This window comes from Oncorhynchus mykiss, chromosome 13 (assembly GCF_057628025.1).
Source record: "Oncorhynchus mykiss isolate SJ-2025 chromosome 13, ASM5762802v1, whole genome shotgun sequence".
NCBI lineage: Eukaryota > Metazoa > Chordata > Actinopteri > Salmoniformes > Salmonidae > Oncorhynchus > Oncorhynchus mykiss.
Window position 1 is genome coordinate 12,359,210 of NC_143034.1, and position 23,156 is coordinate 12,382,365.

The 23,156-nt window shown below is 48.7% G+C and overlaps 1 protein-coding gene across 5 annotated transcripts in view; it reads right to left on the reverse strand.

The window, feature by feature from the left end:
- Positions 1 to 13,743, reverse strand: part of qtgal (queuosine-tRNA galactosyltransferase) — a 45,199-nt gene extending 31,456 nt beyond the window's left edge. For 2 of the 5 annotated variants that reach the window (XR_016485641.1, XM_090195186.1), the window contains exons 1-6: positions 13,376 to 13,743; positions 13,010 to 13,147; positions 10,247 to 10,363; positions 9,501 to 9,600; positions 8,907 to 8,971; positions 4,435 to 4,500 (exon numbers count right to left, since the gene is read on the reverse strand). Coding sequence is in view for 3 of the 5 variants with exons in the window: in XM_090195186.1 (XP_090051312.1) it covers positions 4,435 to 4,500; positions 8,907 to 8,971; positions 9,501 to 9,600; positions 10,247 to 10,363; positions 13,010 to 13,147 (486 nt within the window). In the remaining 2 variants the exon portion in view is untranslated. Of the gene's footprint in view, positions 1 to 4,434; positions 4,501 to 6,549; positions 7,653 to 8,906; positions 8,972 to 9,500; positions 9,601 to 10,246; positions 10,364 to 13,009; positions 13,148 to 13,256 lie in introns of those variants that run through there. The other 3 variants (XR_016485640.1, XM_090195187.1, XM_036939948.2) reach the window with 3 other exon arrangements.
- Positions 13,744 to 23,156: the final 9,413 nt, after the last annotated feature.

The window sequence follows — 23,156 nt, forward strand, 5'->3', positions numbered from 1 at the left end:
GAGAGAGGGGGGGGGTTAGAAAGGATAGAGAGCGAGAGAGGGGGGTTAGAAAGGATAGAGAGCGAGAGAGGGGGGTTAGAAAGGATAGAGAGCGAGAGAGGGGGGTTAGAAAGGATAGAGAGAGAGGGGGGGTTAGAAAGGATAGAGAGAGAGGGGGGGTTAGAAAGGATAGAGAGAGAGGGGGGGTAGAAAGGATAGAGAGAGAGGGGGGGTTAGAAAGGATAGAGAGAGAGAGGGGGGTTAGAAAGGATAGAGAGAGAGGGGGGGTTAGAAAGGATAGAGAGAGAGGGGGGGGTTAGAAAGGATAGAGAGAGAGGGGGGGGTTAGAAAGGATAGAGATAGAGGGGGGTTAGAAAGGATAGAGAGAGGGGGGGGTTAGAAAGGATAGAGAGAGAGGGGGGGTTAGAAAGGAAAGAGAGCGAGAGAGGGGGGTAGAAAGGATAGAGAGAGAGGGGGGGTTAGAAAGGATAGAGAGAGGGGGGGTTAGAAAGGATAGAGAGAGAGGGGGGGGTTAGAAAGGATAGAGAGAGAGGGGGGGTAGAAAGGATAGAGAGAGAGGGGGGTTAGAAAGGATAGAGAGAGAGGGGGGTAGAAAGGATAGAGAGAGAGGGGGGGTTAGAAAGGATAGAGAGAGAGGGGGGGTTAGAAAGGATAGAGAGAGAGGGGGGTTAGAAAGGATAGAGAGAGAGGGGGGGTTAGAAAGGATAGAGAGAGAGGGGGGGTTAGAAAGGATAGAGAGAGAGGGGGGGTTAGAAAGGATAGAGAGAGAGAGGGGGTTAGAAAGGATAGAGAGAGGGGGGGTTAGAAAGGATAGAGAGAGGGGGGGGTTAGAAAGGATAGAGAGAGAGGGGGGTTAGAAAGGATAGAGAGAGAGAGGGGGTTAGAATGGAGAGAGAGAGAGGGGGGTTAGAAAGGATAGAGAGAGAGGGGGGTTAGAAAGGATAGAGAGAGAGGGGGGTTAGAAAGGATAGAGAGAGAGGGGGGTTAGAAAGGATAGAGAGAGAGAGGGGGGTTGGAAAGGATAGAGAGAGAGGGGGGTTAGAAAGGATAGAGAGAGAGAGGGGGTAGAAAGGATAGAGAGAGGGGGGTTAGAAAGGATAGAGAGAGAGAGAGGGGGTAGAAAGGATAGAGAGAGAGGGGGGTTAGAAGGGATAGAGAGAGAGAGGGGTTAGAAAGGATAGAGAGAGAGAGGGGGGTTAGAAAGGATAGAGAGAGAGAGGGGGTTAGAAAGGATAGAGAGAGAGAGGGGGGTTAGAAAGGATATAGAGAGAGAGGGGGGGTAGAAAGGATAGAGAGAGAGGGGGGTTAGAAGGGATAGAGAGAGAGAGGGGTTAGAAAGGATAGAGAGAGAGAGGGGGGTTAGAAAGGATAGAGAGAGAGAGGGGTTAGAAAGGATAGAGAGAGAGAGGGGGTTAGAAAGGATAGAGAGAGAGGGGGGGTTAGAAAGGATAGAGAGAGAGGGGGGGTAGAAAGGATAGAGAGAGAGGGGGGGGGTAGAAAGGATAGAGAGAGAGGGGGGGTAGAAAGGATGGTAGAGGAATAGAGGAATGATCTACCAGACAGATGGAGAGGAATGATCTACCAGACAGATGATCTACCAGACAGATGGAGAGGAATGATCTACCAGACAGATGATCTACCAGACAGATGGAGAGGAATGATCTACCAGACAGATGATCTACCAGACAGACGGAGAGGAATGATCTACCAGACAGATGATCTACCAGACAGACGGAGAGGAATGATCTACCAGACAGATGGAGAGGAATGATCTACCAGACAGATGGAGGGGAATGATCTACCAGACAGATGGAGAGGAATGATCTACCAGACAGATGGAGAGGAATGATCTACCAGACAGATGGAGAGGAATGATCTACCAGACAGATGGAGAGGAATGATCTACCAGACAGATGGAGAGGAATGATCTACCAGACAGATGGAGAGGAATGATCTACCAGACAGAGAGGAATGATCTACCAGACAGATGATCTACCAGACAGACGGAGAGGAATGATCTACCAGACAGAGGAATGATCTACCAGACAGATGATCTACCAGACAGAGAGGAATGATCTACCAGACAGATGATCTACCAGACAGATGATCTACCAGACAGAGAGGAATGATCTACCAGACAGATGATCTACCAGACAGATGATCTACCAGACAGAGAGGAATGATCTACCAGACAGATGATCTACCAGACAGATGATCTACCAGACAGAGAGGAATGATCTACCAGACAGATGATCTACCAGACAGATGATCTACCAGACAGAGAGGAATGATCTACCAGACAGATGATCTACCATACAGATGGAGAGGAATGATCTACAACCCTAAAGTGAACCCATATTATTATTCCTCATAGCTGAACCAATCCCGCTCATTTCCTCTCTACACCCTGTCTGCTGCACACCCACACAGTTCAAAGGGCAAATAAGCAGAGAAAACCACATGGCCTTACTTCCCTTTTTCCCCATTCACTCTCTCTGTCTCTCTATTATCTCTCTGTCTCTCTATTATCTCTCTGTCATCTCTCTCTATTATCTCTCGGTCCCTCTCTCTCTAGCCCCCCCCCCCCCCCATCTCCTGCAGCTCTCCCTCACCTACTACACATGACCCCCTAACCTTTAACCTGTAATCCCACAGCTCACACTGAGACACACCTTAATACACACCCACCCACACCACTCTACCAGAAACACGACCCCAGTGCACAGGACAGAAGGAATGTGGGGAACTCCGGACACACAGAATGTTAAAGTTTTCCTGTCTGTTATGATCATTTAGAGGAGACAGGGAGAGCAGGAGGGAGAGAGGGAGGGGGAGATGGAGATAGAGGGAGGGAGAGAGAGAGGGACGAAGGGGAGAGAGAGGGACGAAGGGGAGGGAGAGGGAGGGACAGGGAGGGAGGGAGATGGAGAGAGAGAGGGAGGGAGATGGAGAGAGAGGGGAAGGGAGGGAGATGGAGAGAGAGGGGAAGGGAGGGAGAGAGGGAAGGAGGAGATGGAGAGAGAGAGGGAGGGAGGGAGATGGAGAGGGGAGGAGGAGATGGAGAGAGGGAGATGGAGAGAGGGAGGAGATGAGGAGATGGAGAGTGGGAGGGAGGAGAGGAAGAGAGGATGGGAGGAGATGGAGAGAGGCAGGGAGGATAAGGAGAAAGAGCGGGAGGAGATGGATGGAGATATGGAGGGAGGAAATGGAGAGGAGGGAGGAGATGGATGGAGATATGGAGGGAGGAAATGGATAGGAGGGAAGAGATGGATGGAGATATGGAGGGAGGAGATGGACAGAGGGAGGGATAACTCATCAGACTAGAGCTGTACTCCCTGGGCTCTAGACAGACAGTAGTGCTGACAGAGGTAGAGAGGGAGGGATAACTCCTCAGACTAGAGCTGTACTCCCTGGGCTCTAGAGGGAGGGATAACTCCTCAGACTAGAGCTGTACTCCCTGGGCTCTAGAGGGAGGGATAACTCATCAGACTAGAGCTGTACTCCCTGAACTCTAGACAGACAGTAGTACTTACAGAGGTAGAGAGGGAGGGATAACTCCTCAGACTAGAGCTGTACTCCCTGGGCTCTAGAGGGAGGGATAACTCATCAGACTAGAGCTGTACTCCCTGGGCTCTAGAGGGAGGGATAACTCATCAGACTAGAGCTGTACTCCCTGAACTCTAGACAGACAGTAGTACTTACAGAGGTAGAGAGGGAGGGATAACTCCTCAGACTAGAGCTGTACTCCCTGAACTCTAGACAGACAGTAGTACTTACAGAGGTAGAGAGGGAGGGATAACTCATCAGACTAGAGCTGTACTCCCTGAACTCTAGAGGGAGGGATAACTCCTCAGACTAGAGCTGTACTCCCTGGGCTCTAGAGGGAGGGATAACTCATCAGACTAGAGCTGTACTCCCTGGGCTCTAGACAGACAGTAGTGCTGACAGAGGTAGAGAGGGAGGGATAACTCCTCAGACTAGAGCTGTACTCCCTGGGCTCTAGAGGGAGGGATAACTCATCAGACTAGAGCTGTACTCCCTGGGCTCTAGAGGGAGGGATAACTCATCAGACTAGAGCTGTACTCCCTGAACTCTAGACAGACAGTAGTGCTGACAGAGGTAGAGAGGGAGGGATAACTCCTCAGACTAGAGCTGTACTCCCTGGGCTCTAGAGGGAGGGATAACTCATCAGACTAGAGCTGTACTCCCTGGGCTCTAGAGGGAGGGATAACTCATCAGACTAGAGCTGTACTCCCTGAACTCTAGACAGACAGTAGTACTTACAGAGGTAGAGAGGGAGGGATAACTCATCAGACTAGAGCTGTACTCCCTGAACTCTAGACAGACAGTAGTACTTACAGAGGTAGAGAGGGAGGGATAACTCATCAGACTAGAGCTGTACTCCCTGAACTCTAGACAGACAGTAGTACTTACAGAGGTAGAGTTGAAGAGGCAGGTCTCGTATTGGAGATGTATTCGCTGAGGCATCATCACATCATCCTGGAACACAAAGTTACAGTTAGCATTCTCTCTCTCTCACACACATAGTTACAGTTAGCATTCTCTCTCTCACACACACATAGTTACAGTTAGCATGCTCTCTCTCTCACACACACAGTTACAGTTAGCATTCTCTCTCTCTCACACACATAGTTACAGTTAGCATTCTCTCTCTCTCACACACATAGTTACAGTTAGCATTCTCTCTCTCTCACACACATAGTTACAGTTAGCATTCTCTCTCTCTCACACACATAGTTACAGTTAGCATGCTCTCTCTCTCACACACACAGTTACAGTTAGCATTCTCTCTCTCTCACACACATAGTTACAGTTAGCATTCTCTCTCTCTCACACACATAGTTACAGTTAGCATTCTCTCTCTCTCACACACACTGTTACAGTTAGCATTCTCTCTCTCACACACATAGTTACAGTTAGCATTCTCTCTCTCTCACACACACTGTTACAGTTAGCATTATCTCTCTCACACACACAGTTACAGTTACCATGCTCTCTCTCTCACACACAAGGTTAGCTAACTCTCTCACAAACATTTCAAGGCGTGTTGATGGGTTTAACAGTGTGTTTGTTATGACTAGAGCACTCCGGGAGGTCGCAACCTTCAGAGAGGATCTAAACAGACATGTTCAGAATCAACACTTACACACACATCAGACATAACACACCAGAGAGGTGGAAAGAGAGAGAGACAGAGAGAGAGAGAGACAGAGACAGAGACAGAGAGAGAGAGAGAGACAGAGACAGAGACAGAGAGAGAGAGAGAGAGAGAGACAGAGAGAGACAGAGAGAGAGAGAGAGAGAGAGAGAGAGACAGAGAGAGAGAGAGACATAGAGACAGAGATGCAGAGAGACAGAGAGAGAGAGAGACAGAGAGACAGAGAGAGACAGAGAGACAGAGAGACAGAGAGAGACAGAGAGAGAGAGAGAGACAGGGAGAGAGAGACAGAGAGAGACAGAGAGACAGAGAGACAGAGAGAGAGAGAGAGAGAGACAGAGAGAGAGACAGAGAGAGACAGAGAGAGAGAGAGAGAGAGAGAGAGAGAGAGACAGAGAGAGAGACAGAGATACAGAGAGACAGAGAGACAGAGAGAGACAGAGAGGTGGAAAGAGAGAGAGACAGAGAGAGAGACAGAGAGAGAGAGAGAGAGAGAGAGAGACACAGAGACAGAGACAGAGACAGAGACAGACAGACAGAGACAGAGAGAGAGAGAGAGAGAGAGAGAGAGAGACAGAGAGAGAGACAGAGAGACATAGAGAGAGAGAGACATAGAGAGAGAGAGAGAGAGAGACAGAGACAGAGAGAGAGAGACAGAGAGAGAGACAGAGAGAGACAGACAGAGAGACAGAGAGAGAGACAGAGAGAGAGACAGAGAGAGAGAGAGAGACAGAGAGAGAGACAGAGAGAGAGACAGAGAGAGAGACAGAGAGACAGAGAGAGAGAGAGAGAGAGAGAGAGAGAGACAGAGACAGAGAGACAGGTGGAAAGAGAGAGAGACAGAGACAGAGAGACAGAGAGACAGAGAGAGAGACAGAGAGAGACAGAGACAGAGAGAGAGAGAGAGAGAACCAGAAAAGAGGGTCTACTATACAAATTGATGGAAAGTGGTGTTGGGGGGAAAAACATATGACATTATGAAACCCATGTACACAAACAACAAATGTGAGATTTTTCTTCCCACAGGGTCGTGGGGTGAGACAGGGATGCAGCTTAAGCCCCACCCTCTTCAACATATATATCAACGAATTGGCGCGGGCACTAGAACAGTCTGCAGCACCCGGCCTCACCCTACTAGAATCTGAAGTCAAATGTCTGCTGTTTGCTGATGATCTGGTGCTTCTGTCACCAACCAAGGAGGGCCTACAGCAGCACCTAGATCTTCTGCACAGATTCTGTCAGACCTGGGCCCTGACAGTAAATCTCAGTAAGACATAATACTGTTTTAAAAAAGGTCCAATCACCAGGACCACAAATACAAATTCCACCTAGACACTGTTGCCCTAGAGCACACAGAAAACGATACATACCTCGGCCTAAACATCAGCGCCACAGGTAACTTCCACAAAGCTGTGAACGATCTGAGAGACAAGGCAAGAAGGGCCTCCTACACCATCAAAAGGAAAATAAAATTCAACATACCATTTAGGATCTGGCTAAAAATACTTGAATCAGTCATAGAGCCCATTGCCCTTTATGGTTGTGAGGTCTGTGGTCCGCTCACCAACCAAGACTTCACAAAATGGGACAAACACCAAATGGAGTTCTAATTCCACAACAACTGTTAAACCACATCAGGAGGCCAAGAGTAGCTGCCCTTTCATTGAACTGTGACCCTGAGAGACTGTGGTGTTTCTATAGCAGTGTACATGTGATGGGAGAGTCTGTCAATCAAACGCCCACCCTGATAGACATCATCATGATATCATTCTGTTTCTATAGCAGTGAACATGTGATGGGAGAGTCTGTCAATCAAACGCCCACCCTGATAGACATCATGATATCATTCTGTTTCTATAGCAGTGTACATGTGATGGGAGAGTCTGTCAATCAAACGCCCACCCTGATAGACATCATCATGATGTCATTCTGCCAGGTGGACGACTTTACAGTCAACATTTAACTGGGAAGGTTTTTGGAGGAAGCCTTTAGGAATGACTGTTTCTGCACGCTGACTGTTTCTGCACGCTGACTGTTTCTGCACGCTGACTGTTTCTATGCGCTGACTGTTTCTGCACGCCGACTGTTTCTGCACGCCGACTGTTTCTGCACGCCGACTGTTTCTGCACGCCGACTGTTTCTGCACGCCGACTGTTTCTGCACGCCGACTGTTTCTGCGCGCCGACTGTTTCTGCACGCCGACTGTTTCTGCACGCCGACTGTTTCTGCACGCCGACTGTTTCTGCACGCCGACTGTTTCTGCACGCCGACTGTTTCTGCACGCCGACTGTTTCTGCACGCCGACTGTTTCTGCACGCCGACTGTTTCTGCACGCCGACTGTTTCTGCACGCTGACTGTTTCTGCACGCCGACTGTTTCCGCACGCCGACTGTTTCCGCACGCCGACTGTTTCCGCACGCCGACTGTTTCTGCACGCTGACTGGCTACACAGAAACAGGCAAACAGAAACAGGCTACACAGAAACAGGCAAACAGAAACAGGCAAACAGAAACAGGCACACAGAAACAGGCACACAGAAACAGGCACACAGAAACAGGCACACAGAAACAGGCACACAGAAACAGGCACACAGAAACAGGCGTTACTTCTTCATGAAACAGGAATCCCTGCTGCATTCTCTTCATGGATTATGAGAAACGAATTCAACTTAACTACTATTCTAATAAGCTCAATACATTTAACTTCCTGTTCTCAGTCCAGAGGCTCAGCCAATCATTTCGATGTGAGACACCCCACCCCCAAAAAATGTTTTCACTTCGGATCTGCCCGACTCATTCTATTAAACTCTGAGAGGGCGGAGAGGATAATATTTAGAGAGATACTGAACTCTATTTGACCATTTAATTATATTTCTAGAGGAACGGTCTGATTTTATCACCGTTCTCTTTCAACTCTGTTTCAGCCCAGTCGGGATAAGAAAGAGTCTCATTTCAGGAATTATGCTTTTTTTGGGGCACAGAACAGCCCCAGGCATCTTAGACACACACACACACACACACACACACACACACACACACACACACACACACACGGCGGGGGCCAGAACTCGTGACTATAATTCAGTTCCATATTTTGTATTTTTTGTGCGTCACAAGACAGAGCATATCCGAGTGTGTGTGTGTGTGTGTGTGTGCGTGCGATGTCCCTGGCTGCGATGTCTCTCTCTGGTTAGTGCTTTGGTTCTCTTGCTCTCAGATGTGCGCCAATGGAATGGCCTGAAATGCAAAAACTCCGCCCACCTCTGGCACCGGGCCACGAAAAACAAACTCGCTCATTGACACCGGTAACATGCAGTGGAGCTTAGGCTCATTTAGCAATTACTAAGTGTAACACACACACACAAACACACACTCTAACACAAACACTCACACAGACTGGAGTCTCAGTCCTCATGTTATACTGACAGCTCTGTCAAACATTTACTCTGATACAGTACCCACCTGTTATTTGGCCTGTGTGTGTGTGTGTGTGTGTGTGTGTGTGTGTGTGTGTGTGTGTGAGTGTTGTACTAAACGTGGCCCAGATGTGTCAGACAGCAGCAGCTAGAGCATGACGATGACTCCCTCCAGACCTCTAACACACACACACACACACACACACTTACTTTATCACTCCACCTCTCTCTCCCACATACTGACACACACATTATCCCACAGACAAACACACAGGAGACAGGTTAACATAAACACGTTGTGTTGTGACTCACAGCGTCCTGAAAGCAGAGGTACTTTCCTGAGCTCTGAGACACAGCCTGGTTCTTGGCATGACCCACTGGAGGAGAGGAGATCAACATGGGGCCTGTTACAATACACACACACCTAGCATACACACACCTCGCTTACACACACACCTAGCATACACACACCTCGCTTACACACACAAACACCTCGCATACACACACACCTCGCATACACACACACACCTCGCATACACACAAACACACCTCGCACACACACACACACACACACACACCTCGCTTACACACACACCTCGCATACACACACACACACACACACACACCTCGCATACACACACACACACACCTCGCTTACACACACAAACACCTCGCATACACACACACCTCGCATACACACACACACCTCGCATACACACACACACCTCGCTCACACACCTCACACACACACACCTCGCTTACACACACACCTCGCATACACACACACACACACACACCTCGCATACACACACACACACACCCACACACCTCGCTCACACACTTCACACACACACACACCTCGCACACACACACACACACACAGACACCTTGCGTTCGTACACTTACCTCCCCTGGGTTGGGCGGAGTCATGGCCAGAGATCACCATGGAAACACCTCTCCTTTCCAGCCTCTCCCTCCATCCCTCCACTATCGCTCTGGAACCATCCTGACACACACACAACACATACACGCACGTATGTAACTCACAGTGCTGTAGCATTAGTAGTACTGCAGTAGTACTATAGTAGTATTCAATAACTCACAGTGCTGTAGCATTAGTAGTACTGCAGTAGTACTATAGTGGTATTCTGATAATTTACATTGCTGTAGTATTGGTAGTACTGTAGTAGTACTGTAGTAGTATTCTGATACTGCATTGTCGGAACTAGAAGCACAAGCATTTCGCTACACTCGCATTAACATCTGCTAACCATGTGTATGTGACAAATAAAATGTGATTTGATTCGATTTGATAACTCACAGTGCGGTAGTATTATTAGTACTGTAGTAGTATTCTAGTAACTCACAGTGCGGTAGTATTAGTAGTACTGTAGTAGTACTATAGTAGTATTCTAGTAACTCACAGTGCAGCAGTATGAGTAGTACTGTAGTAGTACTATAGTAACTCACAGTGCAGTAGTATGAGTAGTACTGTAGAAGTACTGTAGTAGTACTATAGTAGTATTCTAGTAACTCACAGTGCGGTAGTATTAGTAGTACTGTAGTAGTACTGTAGTAGTACTATAGTAACTCACAGTGCGGTAGTATTAGTAGTACTGCAGTAGTACTGCAGTAGTATTCTAGTAACTCACAGTGCTGGCATCATCGTAGACAGACAGTTCCATAGAGCCAGTGTAGTCCTGGTCCTCAATCCCCTGCAGACACTCATCCAGCCAGCAGGAGGCGTTATGCACTGGTATGACTATAGACTAGAGACAGACAGGAGGGGTTATACACTGGTATGACTATAGACTAGAGACAGGAGGGGTTATACACTGGTAGGACTATAGACTAGAGACAGGAGGAGGGGTTATACACTGGTATGACTAGAGACAGGAGGAGGGGTTATACACTGGTATGACTATAGACTAGAGACAGACAGGAGGGGTTATACACTGGTATGACTAGAGACAGGAGGGGATATACACTGGTATGACTATAGACAGGAAGGGATATACACTGGTATGACTATAGACTAGAGACAGGAGGAGGAGTTATACACTGGTATGACTATAGACTAGAGACAGGAGGGGTTATACACTGGTATGACTATAGACAGGAGGGGTTATACACTGGTATGACTATAGACTAGAGACAGGAGGAGGGGTTATACACTGGTATTACTATAGACAGGAGGAGGAGTTATACACTGGTATGACTATAGATTAGAGACAGGAGGAGGGGTTATACACTGGTATTACTATAGACAGGAGGAGGAGTTATACACTGGTATGACTATAGATTAGAGACAGGAGGAGGGGTTATACACTGGTATGACTACAGACTAGAGACAGGAGGGGTTATACACTGGCATGACTATAGATTAGAGACAGGAGGAGGGGTTATACACTGGCATGACTATAGATTAGAGACAGGAGGGGTTATACACTGGTATGACTAGATTAGAGACAGGAGGGGTTATACACTGACATAACTATAGATTAGAGACAGGAGGGGTTATACACTGGCATGACTATAGATTAGAGACAGGAGGGGTTATACACTGGTATGACTATAGATTAGAGACAGGAGGAGGGGTTATACACTGGTATTACTATAGATTAGAGACAGGAGGAGGGGTTATACACTGGCATGACTATAGATTAGAGACAGGAGGGGTTATACACTGGTATGACTATAGATTAGAGACAGGAGGAGGGGTTATACACTGGTATGACTATAGATTAGAGACAGGAGGAGGGGTTATACACTGGTATTACTATAGACAGGAGGAGGGGTTATACACTGGTATGACTATAGATTAGAGACAGGAGGGGTTATACACTGGCATGACCATAGATTAGAGACAGGAGGAGGGGTTATACACTGGTATGACTAGAGACAGGAGGAGGAGTTATACACTGGTATGACTATAGATTAGAGACAGGAGGGGTTATACACTGGCATGACTATAGATTAGAGACAGGAGGAGGGGTTATACACTGGTATTACTATAGACAGGAGGAGGAGTTATACACTGGTATGACTATAGATTAGAGACAGGAGGAGTTATACACTGGTATTACTATAGACAGGAGGAGGAGTTATACACTGGCATGACTATAGATTAGAGACAGGAGGGGTTATACACTGGTATGACTACAGACTAGAGACAGGAGGAGGGGTTATACACTGGTATGACTATAGATTAGAGACAGGAGGGGTTATACACTGGCATGACTATAGACTAGAGACAGACAGGAGGGGTTATACACTGGTATGACTAGAGACAGGAGGAGGAGTTATACACTGGTATGACTATAGATTAGAGACAGGAGGGGTTATACACTGGCATGACTATAGATTAGAGACAGGAGGAGGGGTTATACACTGGTATGACTAGAGACAGGAGGAGGAGTTATACACTGGTATGACTATAGATTAGAGACAGGAGGGGTTATACACTGGCATGACTATAGATTAGAGACAGGAGGGGTTATACACTGGTATGACTACAGACTAGAGACAGGAGGAGGGGTTATACACTGGTATGACTATAGATTAGAGACAGGAGGGGTTATACACTGGTATGACTACAGACTAGAGACAGGAGGAGGGGTTATACACTGGTAGGACTATAGACTAGAGACAGGAGGAGGGGTTATACACTGGTATGACTATAGACAGGAGGAGGAGTTATACACTGGTATGACTATAGATTAGAGACAGGAGGGGTTATACACTGGTATTACTATAGATTAGAGACAGGAGGGGTTATACACTGGTATTACTATAGACAGGAGGAGGAGTTATACACTGGTATGACTATAGATTAGAGACAGGAGGGGTTATACACTGGTATTACTATAGACAGGAGGAGGAGTTATACACTGGTATGACTATAGATTAGAGACAGGAGGGGTTATACACTGGCATGACTATAGATTAGAGAGACATTGTGTCAAGTCGGCTAGTTAATTAATATTAGCCAACGTGCAAACAGGCACCAACCAGGTGTGCTGCCACAAAGTAAACAAAAACGATCTGCAATTGCAACATCATTATACATTCTTCACATGAGCTTGTTTTACTCCAATGTTTGTCAGCATTGTAAATGTAAACAAACACTGTATAGCGTTAAAACATGCTTAAAGCTATAATGTGTATATCTTGGATGGTCAGTCCTTGCATCCAAAGCTCTGTCCATGAATTGGAGTGGTTACATTTTTCCAGGCTCGGCCCTCAGAATTTTTACAAAAACAGAGGCTTTGTTATTGTTTCTACTCCGGATTGACAGACTGGTACATGCTCCATCCGGTCTGGTTATCTGGGCCAGTGAAATGTTCTCTCCTGGACAAACAGAGGAAACCATGTTGGTTCTGGGTTGTTGCCGAGATTAGTGATATGTCACCTACCACCTCCACGGCCCTGCTTGCCTTCCCCCCTCCACCTCCGACCGACCCATCCTGCGCGCACACCCCCTTGCAGAGCCTCTTGGCGGGGAGAGAGTCGGCCTTCTGCCCGTTGGGATGCTCCAGTGAACAGGTACTCATCTGAACAAACAAGGAAGACACGATAAAAACACGCTTTTTTTTGCCGAAAACTGGCTAGCGGATTGGAAAGAATGAACGTCGACGGAGAAAGCACACGTGGGATATTTACAGTGATATCTGCTCTTATGACTTTGCATTAAGATGTTACACTCGTTCTCGAGTGAGCTGCTTTTCATTTGAGTTGTAAAACAACACCAAAATACATTCAAATTTGCTCTCGAAACTTGCCTGGAAGATAGCAGCTCCACTTCCGCAAACAAAGACGATAAATCGCTCATTGGTCGGTTTAAAACGCGGACAAGCTTCTGATTCGCTGTTTTCAATGTTAGTCACACATGACGCAGATTTATTGACGTTCGCTTGGTCACGCCCACTTCCCCAGTACAAACAGCAGATAAGAATAATTTACAGTCGCCTAGCAACGCAACTATATTACGTTTTAACAGTAAAACAACATCTTATTTTCTTAGGTATTTGTCTTAAAACTGCATTGTTGATTAAGGGCTTGTAGGTAAGCATTTCACTGTAAGGTCTAAACCTGTTGTATTCAGCGCATGTGACAAATACAATGTGATTTGATATGAAATGCTCAGTGTGTGTTGATATCGTCCCGTGTCACGTTTAAACAGGCTCATGTCCCCTTCCCATTGGAGCCCAATGCAGTTTCTTTGTCCAAGAACAACATGGTTCCTATATGCTGTCTGTCTCATTTAATTTGACCGGTAAAATCCATCTATTTGACAGACCAGGTGATTCCGTAGTGAAGTATCAAGTTTTAATGTCACGTGCACAAGTACGGGGAAATGCCCTTTCTTGCAGCTCTAACCCCAACCATGCAGTAATCAATAACAATGTAATATTAACAACAATAAGGAAGAACAAAAACACAAGAGATAACAGAATAAGAATAGGAATAGGTGGGAGCGGGTAGTGTCAGCTGAGATGGATTCTGAGTGTGAAGCGTACCAAGACTTGGGATCACAGCTGGGGGATAAGAAACAGACGCTGAGTTATGATTCACTACGGTAGACACACACATCTGTTTTCAACGAGAGAGAGAGAGAGATAGAGTGCGTGACCTCACCACTGTCAAGTGAGGGGGAGAAAGAGAGTTGTGAGACCTGTTTTAGTGTGCCCTGTTAGGCAGTGTACTGAACTCTGTGATAGTTTCCCCCTCATATAAATTCCTGTGGTCTGGTCCAAAGGAAACATAACTTAGATAGTATTAGGGAGTATGTGCTCGTATAGGAGGGACTGGTGAGGTATGGTCCCGTGTGACTCAGTTGGCAGGCTCGTATAGGAGGGACTGGTGAGGTATGGTCCCGTGTGACTCAGTTGGCAGGCTCCTACAGGAGGGACTGGTGAGGTATGGTCCCGTGTGACTCAGTTGGCAGGCTCCTACAGGAGGGACTGGTGAGGTATGGTCCCGTGTGACTCAGTTGGCAGGCTCGTATAGGAGGGACTGGTGAGGTATGGTCCCGTGTGACTCAGTTGGCAGGCTCCTACAGGAGGGACTGGTGAGGTATGGTCCCGTGTGACTCAGTTGGCAGACTCGTACAGGAGGGACTGGTGAGGTATGGTCCCGTGTGACTCAGTTGGCAGGCTCCTACAGGAGGGACTGGTGAGGTATGGTCCCGTGTGACTCAGTTGGCAGGCTCCTACAGGAGGGACTGGTGAGGTATGGTCCCGTGTGACTCAGTTGGCAGGCTCCTACAGGAGGGACTGGTGAGGTATGGTCCCGTGTGACTCAGTTGGCAGGCTCGTACAGGAGGGACTGGTGAGGTATGGTCCCGTGTGACTCAGTTGGCAGGCTCGTATAGGAGGGACTGGTGAGGTATGGTCCCGTGTGACTCAGTTGGCAGGCTCGTACAGGAGGGACTGGTGAGGTATGGTCCCGTGTGACTCAGTTGGCAGGCTCGTACAGGAGGGACTGGTGAGGTATGGTCCCGTGTGACTCAGTTGGCAGGTTCGTACAGGAGGGACTGGTGAGGTATGGTCCCGTGTGACTCAGTTGGCAGGCTCCTACAGGAGGGACTGGTGAGGTATGGTCCCGTGTGACTCCGTTGGCAGGCTCGTACAGGAGGGATTGGTGAGATATGGTCCCGTGTGACTCAGTTGGCAGGCTCGTACAGGAGGGACTGGTGAGGTATGGTCCCGTGTGACTCCGTTGGCAGGAGGGATTGGTGAGATATGGTCCCGTGTGACTCAGTTGGCAGGCTCGTACAGGAGGGACTGGTGAGGTATGGTCCCGTGCGACTCAGTTGGCAGGCTCGTACAGGAGGGACTGGTGAGGTATGGTCCCGTGTGACTCAGTTGGCAGGCTCGTACAGGAGGGACTGGTGAGGTATGGTCCCGTGTGACTCAGTTGGCAGGCTCGTATAGGAGGGACTGGTGAGGTATGGTCCCGTGTGACTCAGTTGGCAGGGCATGGCACTTGCAATACCAGGGCTGTGAGTTTGATTCAGACGGGGGACCAGTATGAAAATGTATGCACTAAGTACTGTAAGTCACTATGGATAAGAGTGTCTACTAAAATGGTATGAGAGACTGTTGCACACTAGCACACATGCTGGGAATTGAGGGCTGAATGAAAGCAGAGTCCTTGGTCTGAGATCAAACCACAGCAAACTGTAATTGCTTTCGGGTTTGTGCCCTGAGGTGTATTCATTCGTGCAAACCGTAGAGAAACGTTTTGCAATGAAAACAAACATTTCTTATTGGACAAGTGCTGAACGTGGCCTGACTTCAGGGTCCAATTCTAACAGGAAGTAGTTTAGAGACGACTCCTGCTGCCTTCGCTCAATTAGCACTCAGCTTTCTGCACGACCTTCCTTTCATCGTGTGTGTGTGTGTGTGTGTGTGTGTGTGGCAGTGCTGCAGCGGTCCTAATGGTTTCCACATTGGGAGAAGGACTTGGTCGGCCATCTTGGTAATTCTCTTTATCACTCCTTAGTGGTTCATTGACCAGACGACTGACACTCCTACAGCCATACATATGGAAACACTTCTCCCTGTGTGTGATCTCATAGAATAATTAGCAATCAAGCACAGATCTGTATTTTTCTCCCTGTAACTTAAAAAGCCAGTTGATTGATACTCTTTTTACATCTGCACATCTCTCATTTTAAGAGGAGAGAGAAATGTGAGCAATAGAGAGAGAGATGTGTGTGGGAGAGAGAGAGAGAGAGAGAGCGAGAGAGAGAGAGAGAGAGAGAGAGAGGTAAGCCAGATGTGTCGTCACCATGTGTTGTCTTTGTAACCAGACCAGTCTGCTCTGTAAACAGAGTCATAATATTATTAATCTCACCAGGCTACCAGAGCTCAGGGCTAAAACTATACTGACCAATCAGAAAGAGATAAATACCTATACATACCTGCTCTTTATCTCCACCTCTCTCTCTGTGTCTCCCTCTGTCTCTCTCTCGCTCTGTGTCTCTCCGTCTCCCTCTCTCTCGCTCTGTGTCTCTCTCTCCCCCTGTCCGAGACAGAAAGGGTCACAGAGGGAGAAAGGGAAAGAGCAGAGAGGGAAAGGCCTGTAGAGAAAGCGGTAGACTGTTAGTACCGACCCAAAGGAAGAGGTCAGATCCATGTTGACTCCACTGTTAGTACCGACCCAAAGGAAGAGGTCAGATCCATGTTGACTCTACTGCTTCCCACAGTTGTGTCAAGTTGGCTGAATGTTCTGCGGGTGCTGGACCATTCTGTTCCTTCCCCTCTCTCTGTCTCTCATTCCCCTCTCTCTGTCTCTCTCCTTCCCCTCTCTCTGTCTCTCCTTCCCCTCTCTCTGTCTCTCCTTCCCCTCTCTGTGTCTCTCTCCTTCCCCTCTCTGTCTCTCCTTCCCCTCTCTCTGTCTCTCTCCTTCCCCTCTCTCTGTCTCTCCTTCCCCTCTCCCTGTCTCTCTCTCCTTCCCCTCTCTCCCTGTCTCTCTCTCCTTCCCCTCTCTCTCTCTCTCTCTCCTTCCCCTCTCTCCTTCCCCTCTCTCTGTCTCTCCTTCCCCTCTCTCTGTCTCTCCTTCCCCTCTCTCTCTCTCTGTCTCTCCTTCCCCTCTCTCTCTCTCTGTCTCTTTCATTCCCCTCTCTCTGTCTCTTTCATTCCCCTCTCTCTGTCTCTTTCATTCCCCTCTCTCTGTCTCTCTCCTTCCCCTCTCTCTGTCTCTCTCCTTCCCCTCTCTCTGTCTCTCCTTCCCCTCTCTGTGTCTCTCTCCTTCCCCTCTCTGTCTCTCCTTCCCCTCTCTCTGTCTCTCTCCTTCCCCTCTCTCTGTCTCTCCTTCCCCTCTCCCTGTCTCTCTCTCCTTCCCCTCTCTCCCTGTCTCTCTCTCCTTCCCCTCTCTCTCTCTCTCTCTCCTTCCCCTCTCTCCTTCCCCTCTCTCTGTCTCTCCTTCCCCTCTCTCTGTCTCTCCTTCCCCTCTCTCTCTCTCTGTCTCTCCTTCCCCTCTCTCTCTCTCTGTCTCTTTCATTCCCCTCTCTCTGTCTCTTTCATTCCCCTCTCTCTGTCTCTTTCATTCCCCTCTCTCTGTCTCTCTCCTTCCCCTCTCTCTGTCTCTCTCCTTCCCCTCTCTCTGTCTCTCCTTCCCCTCTCTATGTCTCTCCTTCCCCTCTCTATGTCTCTCCTTCCCCTCTCTATGTCTCTCCTTACCCTCTCTCTGTCTCTCCTTACCCTCTCTCTGTCTCTCCTTACCCTCTCTCTGTCTCTCCTTACCCCCTCTCTGTCTCTCCTTACCCCCTCTCTGTCTCTCCTTCCCCTCTCTCTGTCTCTCCTTCCCCTCTCTCTGTCTCTCCCTACCCTCTCTCTGTCTCTCCTTATCTTCTCTCTGTCTCTCCTTACCCTCTGTCTCTCTCTCCTCCCCCTCTATATGTCTCTCTCTCCTTCCCCTCGGTCTCTCTCTCCTTCCTCTCTCTCTGTCTTTCTCACTCTTTCGCTCTCGTCTTTCCACAGCGAGTATGAGAGAGAAAGGGTCACACAGAGAGAAAGAGTAGAGAGGGAATGAGAGAGACCTGTAGAGAGACAGAGGTAGACTGAGTTTGTACTGGCCCAAAGGAAGAGGTCAGAGTAAGGAGAACCAATCTGTGTGAGAGAGACCAGACATAACCTCCATAAGATAAATTATACTGCATGGTGAAACAACCATAATGTCCTCATTGGGAATTAGTATGATGAAACAGATGAAATGTCTTATGGTTCAGGCAGAGTCCAGTATCACTGAGAGGTTCTGGGAGGTTCTGATTGGATCTGAAGGGTTTATTGGGGTTCTTTGGAGTTCTATGAGGGATTCTGGATCCAGTCTGGACTGTTGCTAGTCCAGGAAAAGATTGGCCTCAGGGTCTGATAGTCTACTGTACTAAGCCTCAGGGTCCGGTAGTCTACTATACTAAGGGTCCGCTAGTCTACTATACTAAGGGTCTGGTAGTCTCCTATACTAAGGGTCTGGTAGTCTACTATACTAAAGGTCTGGTAGTCTACTATACTAAAGGTCTGGTAGTCTCCTATACTAAGGGTCTGGTAGTCTACTATACTAAGGGTCTGGTAGTCTCCTATACTAAGGGTCTGGTAGTCTCCTATACTAAGGTTCTTGTCATTCTCTGCCCAGTGCTGCCCCCTGTTGCATGTGGGAGGTATCTCCCCTGTTGCATGTGGGAGGTCTCTCCTCTCCAAACCACCAGATACACACGTATGTCATTATACACACCAAGAGACTAGAACATGTATACAATCCAGGCTGAGGCTTCCCTGTGTGGAGCTTTTGACTTCACAAATTAACACCATGTGCAGTGTGTGTGTGTGTGTGTGTGTGTGTGTGTGTGTGCGCACGCGTGATACTTCTGTTTAGAGTGATGATTAGAGCTAGAGTGTAATTCATGTGTTTAGACAGACAGTCAGACATTAAAGGGTCTGGGGCTGGAGGAGAACATTGCTCACAAACGCACGTTACTGTCTACGTCTGCCGCGTTGGGGTTTTGAGGGAGCTGTTCTACTAAGCTGTATGGAATTGTTTTAAGAAGTAGGGGAGTTGAGGGTGCTGTTCTAATTAGCTGTGTGGAATTGTTTTAAGAAGTCAGGGTGCTGTTATACTAAGCTGTATGGAATTGTTTTAAGGTGTACGGGTGCTGAGGGTGCTGTTCTACTAAGCTGTATGGAACTGTTTTAAGGTGTACGGGTGCTGTTCTACTAAGCTGTATTGAATTGTTTTAAGAAATAGGGGTGCTGAGGGTGCTGTTCTACTAAGCTGTATGGAACTGTTTTTAGGTGTAGGGGTGCTGAGGGTGCTGTTCTACTAAGCTGCATGAAATAATTTTAAGGTGTAGGGGTGGTGAGGGTGCTGTTCTACTAAGCTGTATGGAATTGTTTTAAGGTGTACGGGTGCTGTTCTACTAAGCTTTATTGAATTGTTTTAAGAAGTATGGGAGCTGAGGGTGCTGTTCTACTAAGCTGTATGGTATTGTTTTAAGGTGTATGGGTGCTGTTCTACTAAGCTGTATGGAATTGTTTTAAGAAGTAGGGGTGCTGTTCTACTAAGCTGTATGGAATTGTTTTAAGAAGTAGGGGTGCTGTTCTACTAAACTGTATGGAATTGTTTTAAGAAGTAGGGGTGCTGTTCTACTAAGCTGAATGGAATTGTTTTAAGAAGGTCAAACCAAGGATCATTTTGCTATTTGATTTGGAATTTTAAGACCCCTTGAAGTATCAACAAAAACATATTAATTATTTGATAGACACTTACTGCTACCAGCCCAACAGATCTAAAGGAAGTCTGTTCTGTGAGGCCTGTGGGACATCTTAATTATTTGATAGACACTTACTGCCACCAACCCAACAGATCTAAAGGAAGTCTGTTCTGTGAGTCCTGTGGGCGTCCTAGAGGAAAACAGCCGACATGTTCCTGAGAGTTTGTTCAGACGCTACAGACAGAAGTTGGCAGATCGGCTGTGCTGACTTTAGATGAGTCCCAAAACGCTTGTGGGGGTCGTAGAGCAAAACGGAGGCCAACCCCTCTGTTCCCATAGCTCTATAGTTTCATATGAGGGACAGACAACAACCTCTCTGTTCCCGTAGCTCTATAGTTTCATATGAGGGACCATAGGCTGCTGTTGTAGCCTTCACCAGCAGACAAAGACCACACACACACACACACACACACGAGCAGTGCTTGGACCTTCGCTGAAACAGAGGGGGAACAGAACAGCAGGCAGAACCACACCGTCAGCAGAGCTACTGTTAGCCCCGCTGATCTAGGATCAGTTTTGCCTTTTCATATGAACCACACCATCAGCAGAGCTACTGTTACAGTCACAGCAAGGTCAGGGGCCCTACCCGCTGATCTAAGATCAGTTCTACCTTTTGGATCAAGTTGAATAACCTCCCATGTAGAGGGGGGACCAGGGCGCGTATCCACAAAGCGTCTCAGAGTAGGAGTGCTGATCTAGGATCAGGTTTCCCACCCGTCTCATAGTCTTATCAGGCTATTGAGTGTTTACAGACATGATACACTTCTCCTCTAGAACCACAGACTGTCTTCTTATTTGGTGTATTCCACAACTAGCACAGCTGATTCTAATGGTCGCCTGATCATCAAGCCTCTCATTCCTTAAATCAGCTGTGTTAATGGTCACCTGATCATCAAGCCTCTCATTCCTTAAATCAGCTGTGTTAATGGTCACCTGATCATCAAGCCTCTCATTCCTTAAATCAGCTGTGTTAATGGTCACCTGATCATCGAGCCTGGGGGTACAGGAGGACAGGTTGGGGAATCACTGGGAGTACTGGAGGAGAGGTTGGGGAAATCACTGGGAGTACTGGAGGAGAGGTTGGGGAATCACTGGGAGTACTGGAGGAGAGGTTGGGGAAATCACTGGGAGTACTGGAGGAGAGGTTGGGGAATCACTGGGAGTACTGGAGGAGAGGTTGGGGAATCACTGGGAGTACTGGAGGAGAGGTTGGGGAATCACTGGGAGTACTAGAGGAGAGGTTGGGGAATCACTGGGGGTACTGGAGGAGAGGTTGGGGAATCACTGGGAGTACTGGAGGAGAGGTTGGGGAATCACTGGGAGTACTGGAGGAGAGGTTGGGGAATCACTGGGAGTACTGGAGGAGAGGTTGGGGAATCACTGGGAGTACTGGAGGAGAGGTTGGGGAATCACTGGGAGTACTGGAGGAGAGGTTGGGGAATCACTGGGAGTACTGGAGGAGAGGTTGGGGAATCACTGGGAGTACTGGAGGAGAGGTTGGGGAATCACTGGGAGTACTGGAGGAGAGGTTGGGGAATCACTGGGGGTACTGGAGGAGAGGTTGGGGAATCACTGGGAGTACTGGAGGAGAGGTTGGGGAATCACTGGGAGTACTGGAGGAGAGGTTGGGGAATCACTGGGAGTACTGGAGGAGAGGTTGGGGAATCACTGGGGGTACTGGAGGAGAGTTTGGGGAATCACTGGGAGTACTGGAGGAGAGGTTGGGGAATCACTGGGAGTACTGGAGGAGAGGTTGGGGAATCACCGGGGGTACTGGAGGAGAGGTTGGGGAATCACTGGGAGTACTGGAGGAGAGGTTGGGGAATCACTGGGAGTACTGGAGGAGAGTTTGGGGAATCACTGGGAGTACTGGAGGAGAGGTTGGGGAATCACCGGGGGTACTGGAGGAGAGGTTGGGGAATCACTGGGAGTACTGGAGGAGAGGTTGGGGAATCACCGGGGGTACTGGAGGAGAGGTTGGGGAATCACTGGGAGTACTGGAGGAGAGGTTGGGGAATCACTGGGAGTACTGGAGGAGAGGTTGGGGAATCACCGGGGGTACTGGAGGAGAGTTTGGGGAATCACTGGGAGTACTGGAGGAGAGGTTGGGGAATCACCGGGGGTACTGGAGGAGAGGTTGGGGAATCACTGGGAGTACTGGAGGAGAGGTTGGGGAATCACCGGGGGTACTGGAGGAGAGGTTGGGGAATCACTGTGAGTACTGGAGGAGAGGTTGGGGAATCACTGGGAGTACTGGAGGAGAGGTTGGGGAATCACTGGGGGTACTGGAGGAGAGGTTGGGGAATCACTGGGAGTACTGGAGGAGAGGTTGGGGAATCACTGGGAGTACTGGAGGAGAGGTTGGGGAATCACTGGGGGTACTGGAGGAGAGTTTGGGGAATCACTGGGAGTACTGGAGGAGAGGTTGGGGAATCACTGGGAGTACTGGAGGAGAGGTTGGGGAATCACCGGGGGTACTGGAGGAGAGGTTGGGGAATCACTGGGAGTACTGGAGGAGAGGTTGGGGAATCACTGGGAGTACTGGAGGAGAGGTTGGGGAATCACTGGGAGTACTGGAGGAGAGGTTGGGGAATCACCGGGGGTACTGGAGGAGAGGTTGGGGAATCACTGGGAGTACTGGAGGAGAGGTTGGGGAATCACCGGGGGTACTGGAGGAGAGGTTGGGGAATCACTGGGAGTACTGGAGGAGAGGTTGGGGAATCACTGGGAGTACTGGAGGAGAGGTTGGGGAATCACCGGGGGTACTGGAGGAGAGTTTGGGGAATCACTGGGAGTACTGGAGGAGAGGTTGGGGAATCACCGGGGGTACTGGAGGAGAGGTTGGGGAATCACTGGGAGTACTGGAGGAGAGGTTGGGGAATCACCGGGGGTACTGGAGGAGAGGTTGGGGAATCACTGTGAGTACTGGAGGAGAGGTTGGGGAATCACTGGGAGTACTGGAGGAGAGGTTGGGGAATCACTGGGGGTACTGGAGGAGAGGTTGGGGAATCACTGGGAGTACTGGAGGAGAGGTTGGGGAATCACTGGGAGTACTGGAGGAGAGGTTGGGGAATCACCGGGGGTACTGGAGGAGAGGTTGGGGAATCACTGGGAGTACTGGAGGAGAGGTTGGGGAATCACCGGGGGTACTGGAGGAGAGGTTGGGGAATCACTGGGAGTACTGGAGGAGAGGTTGGGGAATCACTGGGAGTACTGGAGGAGAGGTTGGGGAATCACTGGGAGTACTGGAGGAGAGGTTGGGGAATCACTGGGAGTACTGGAGGAGA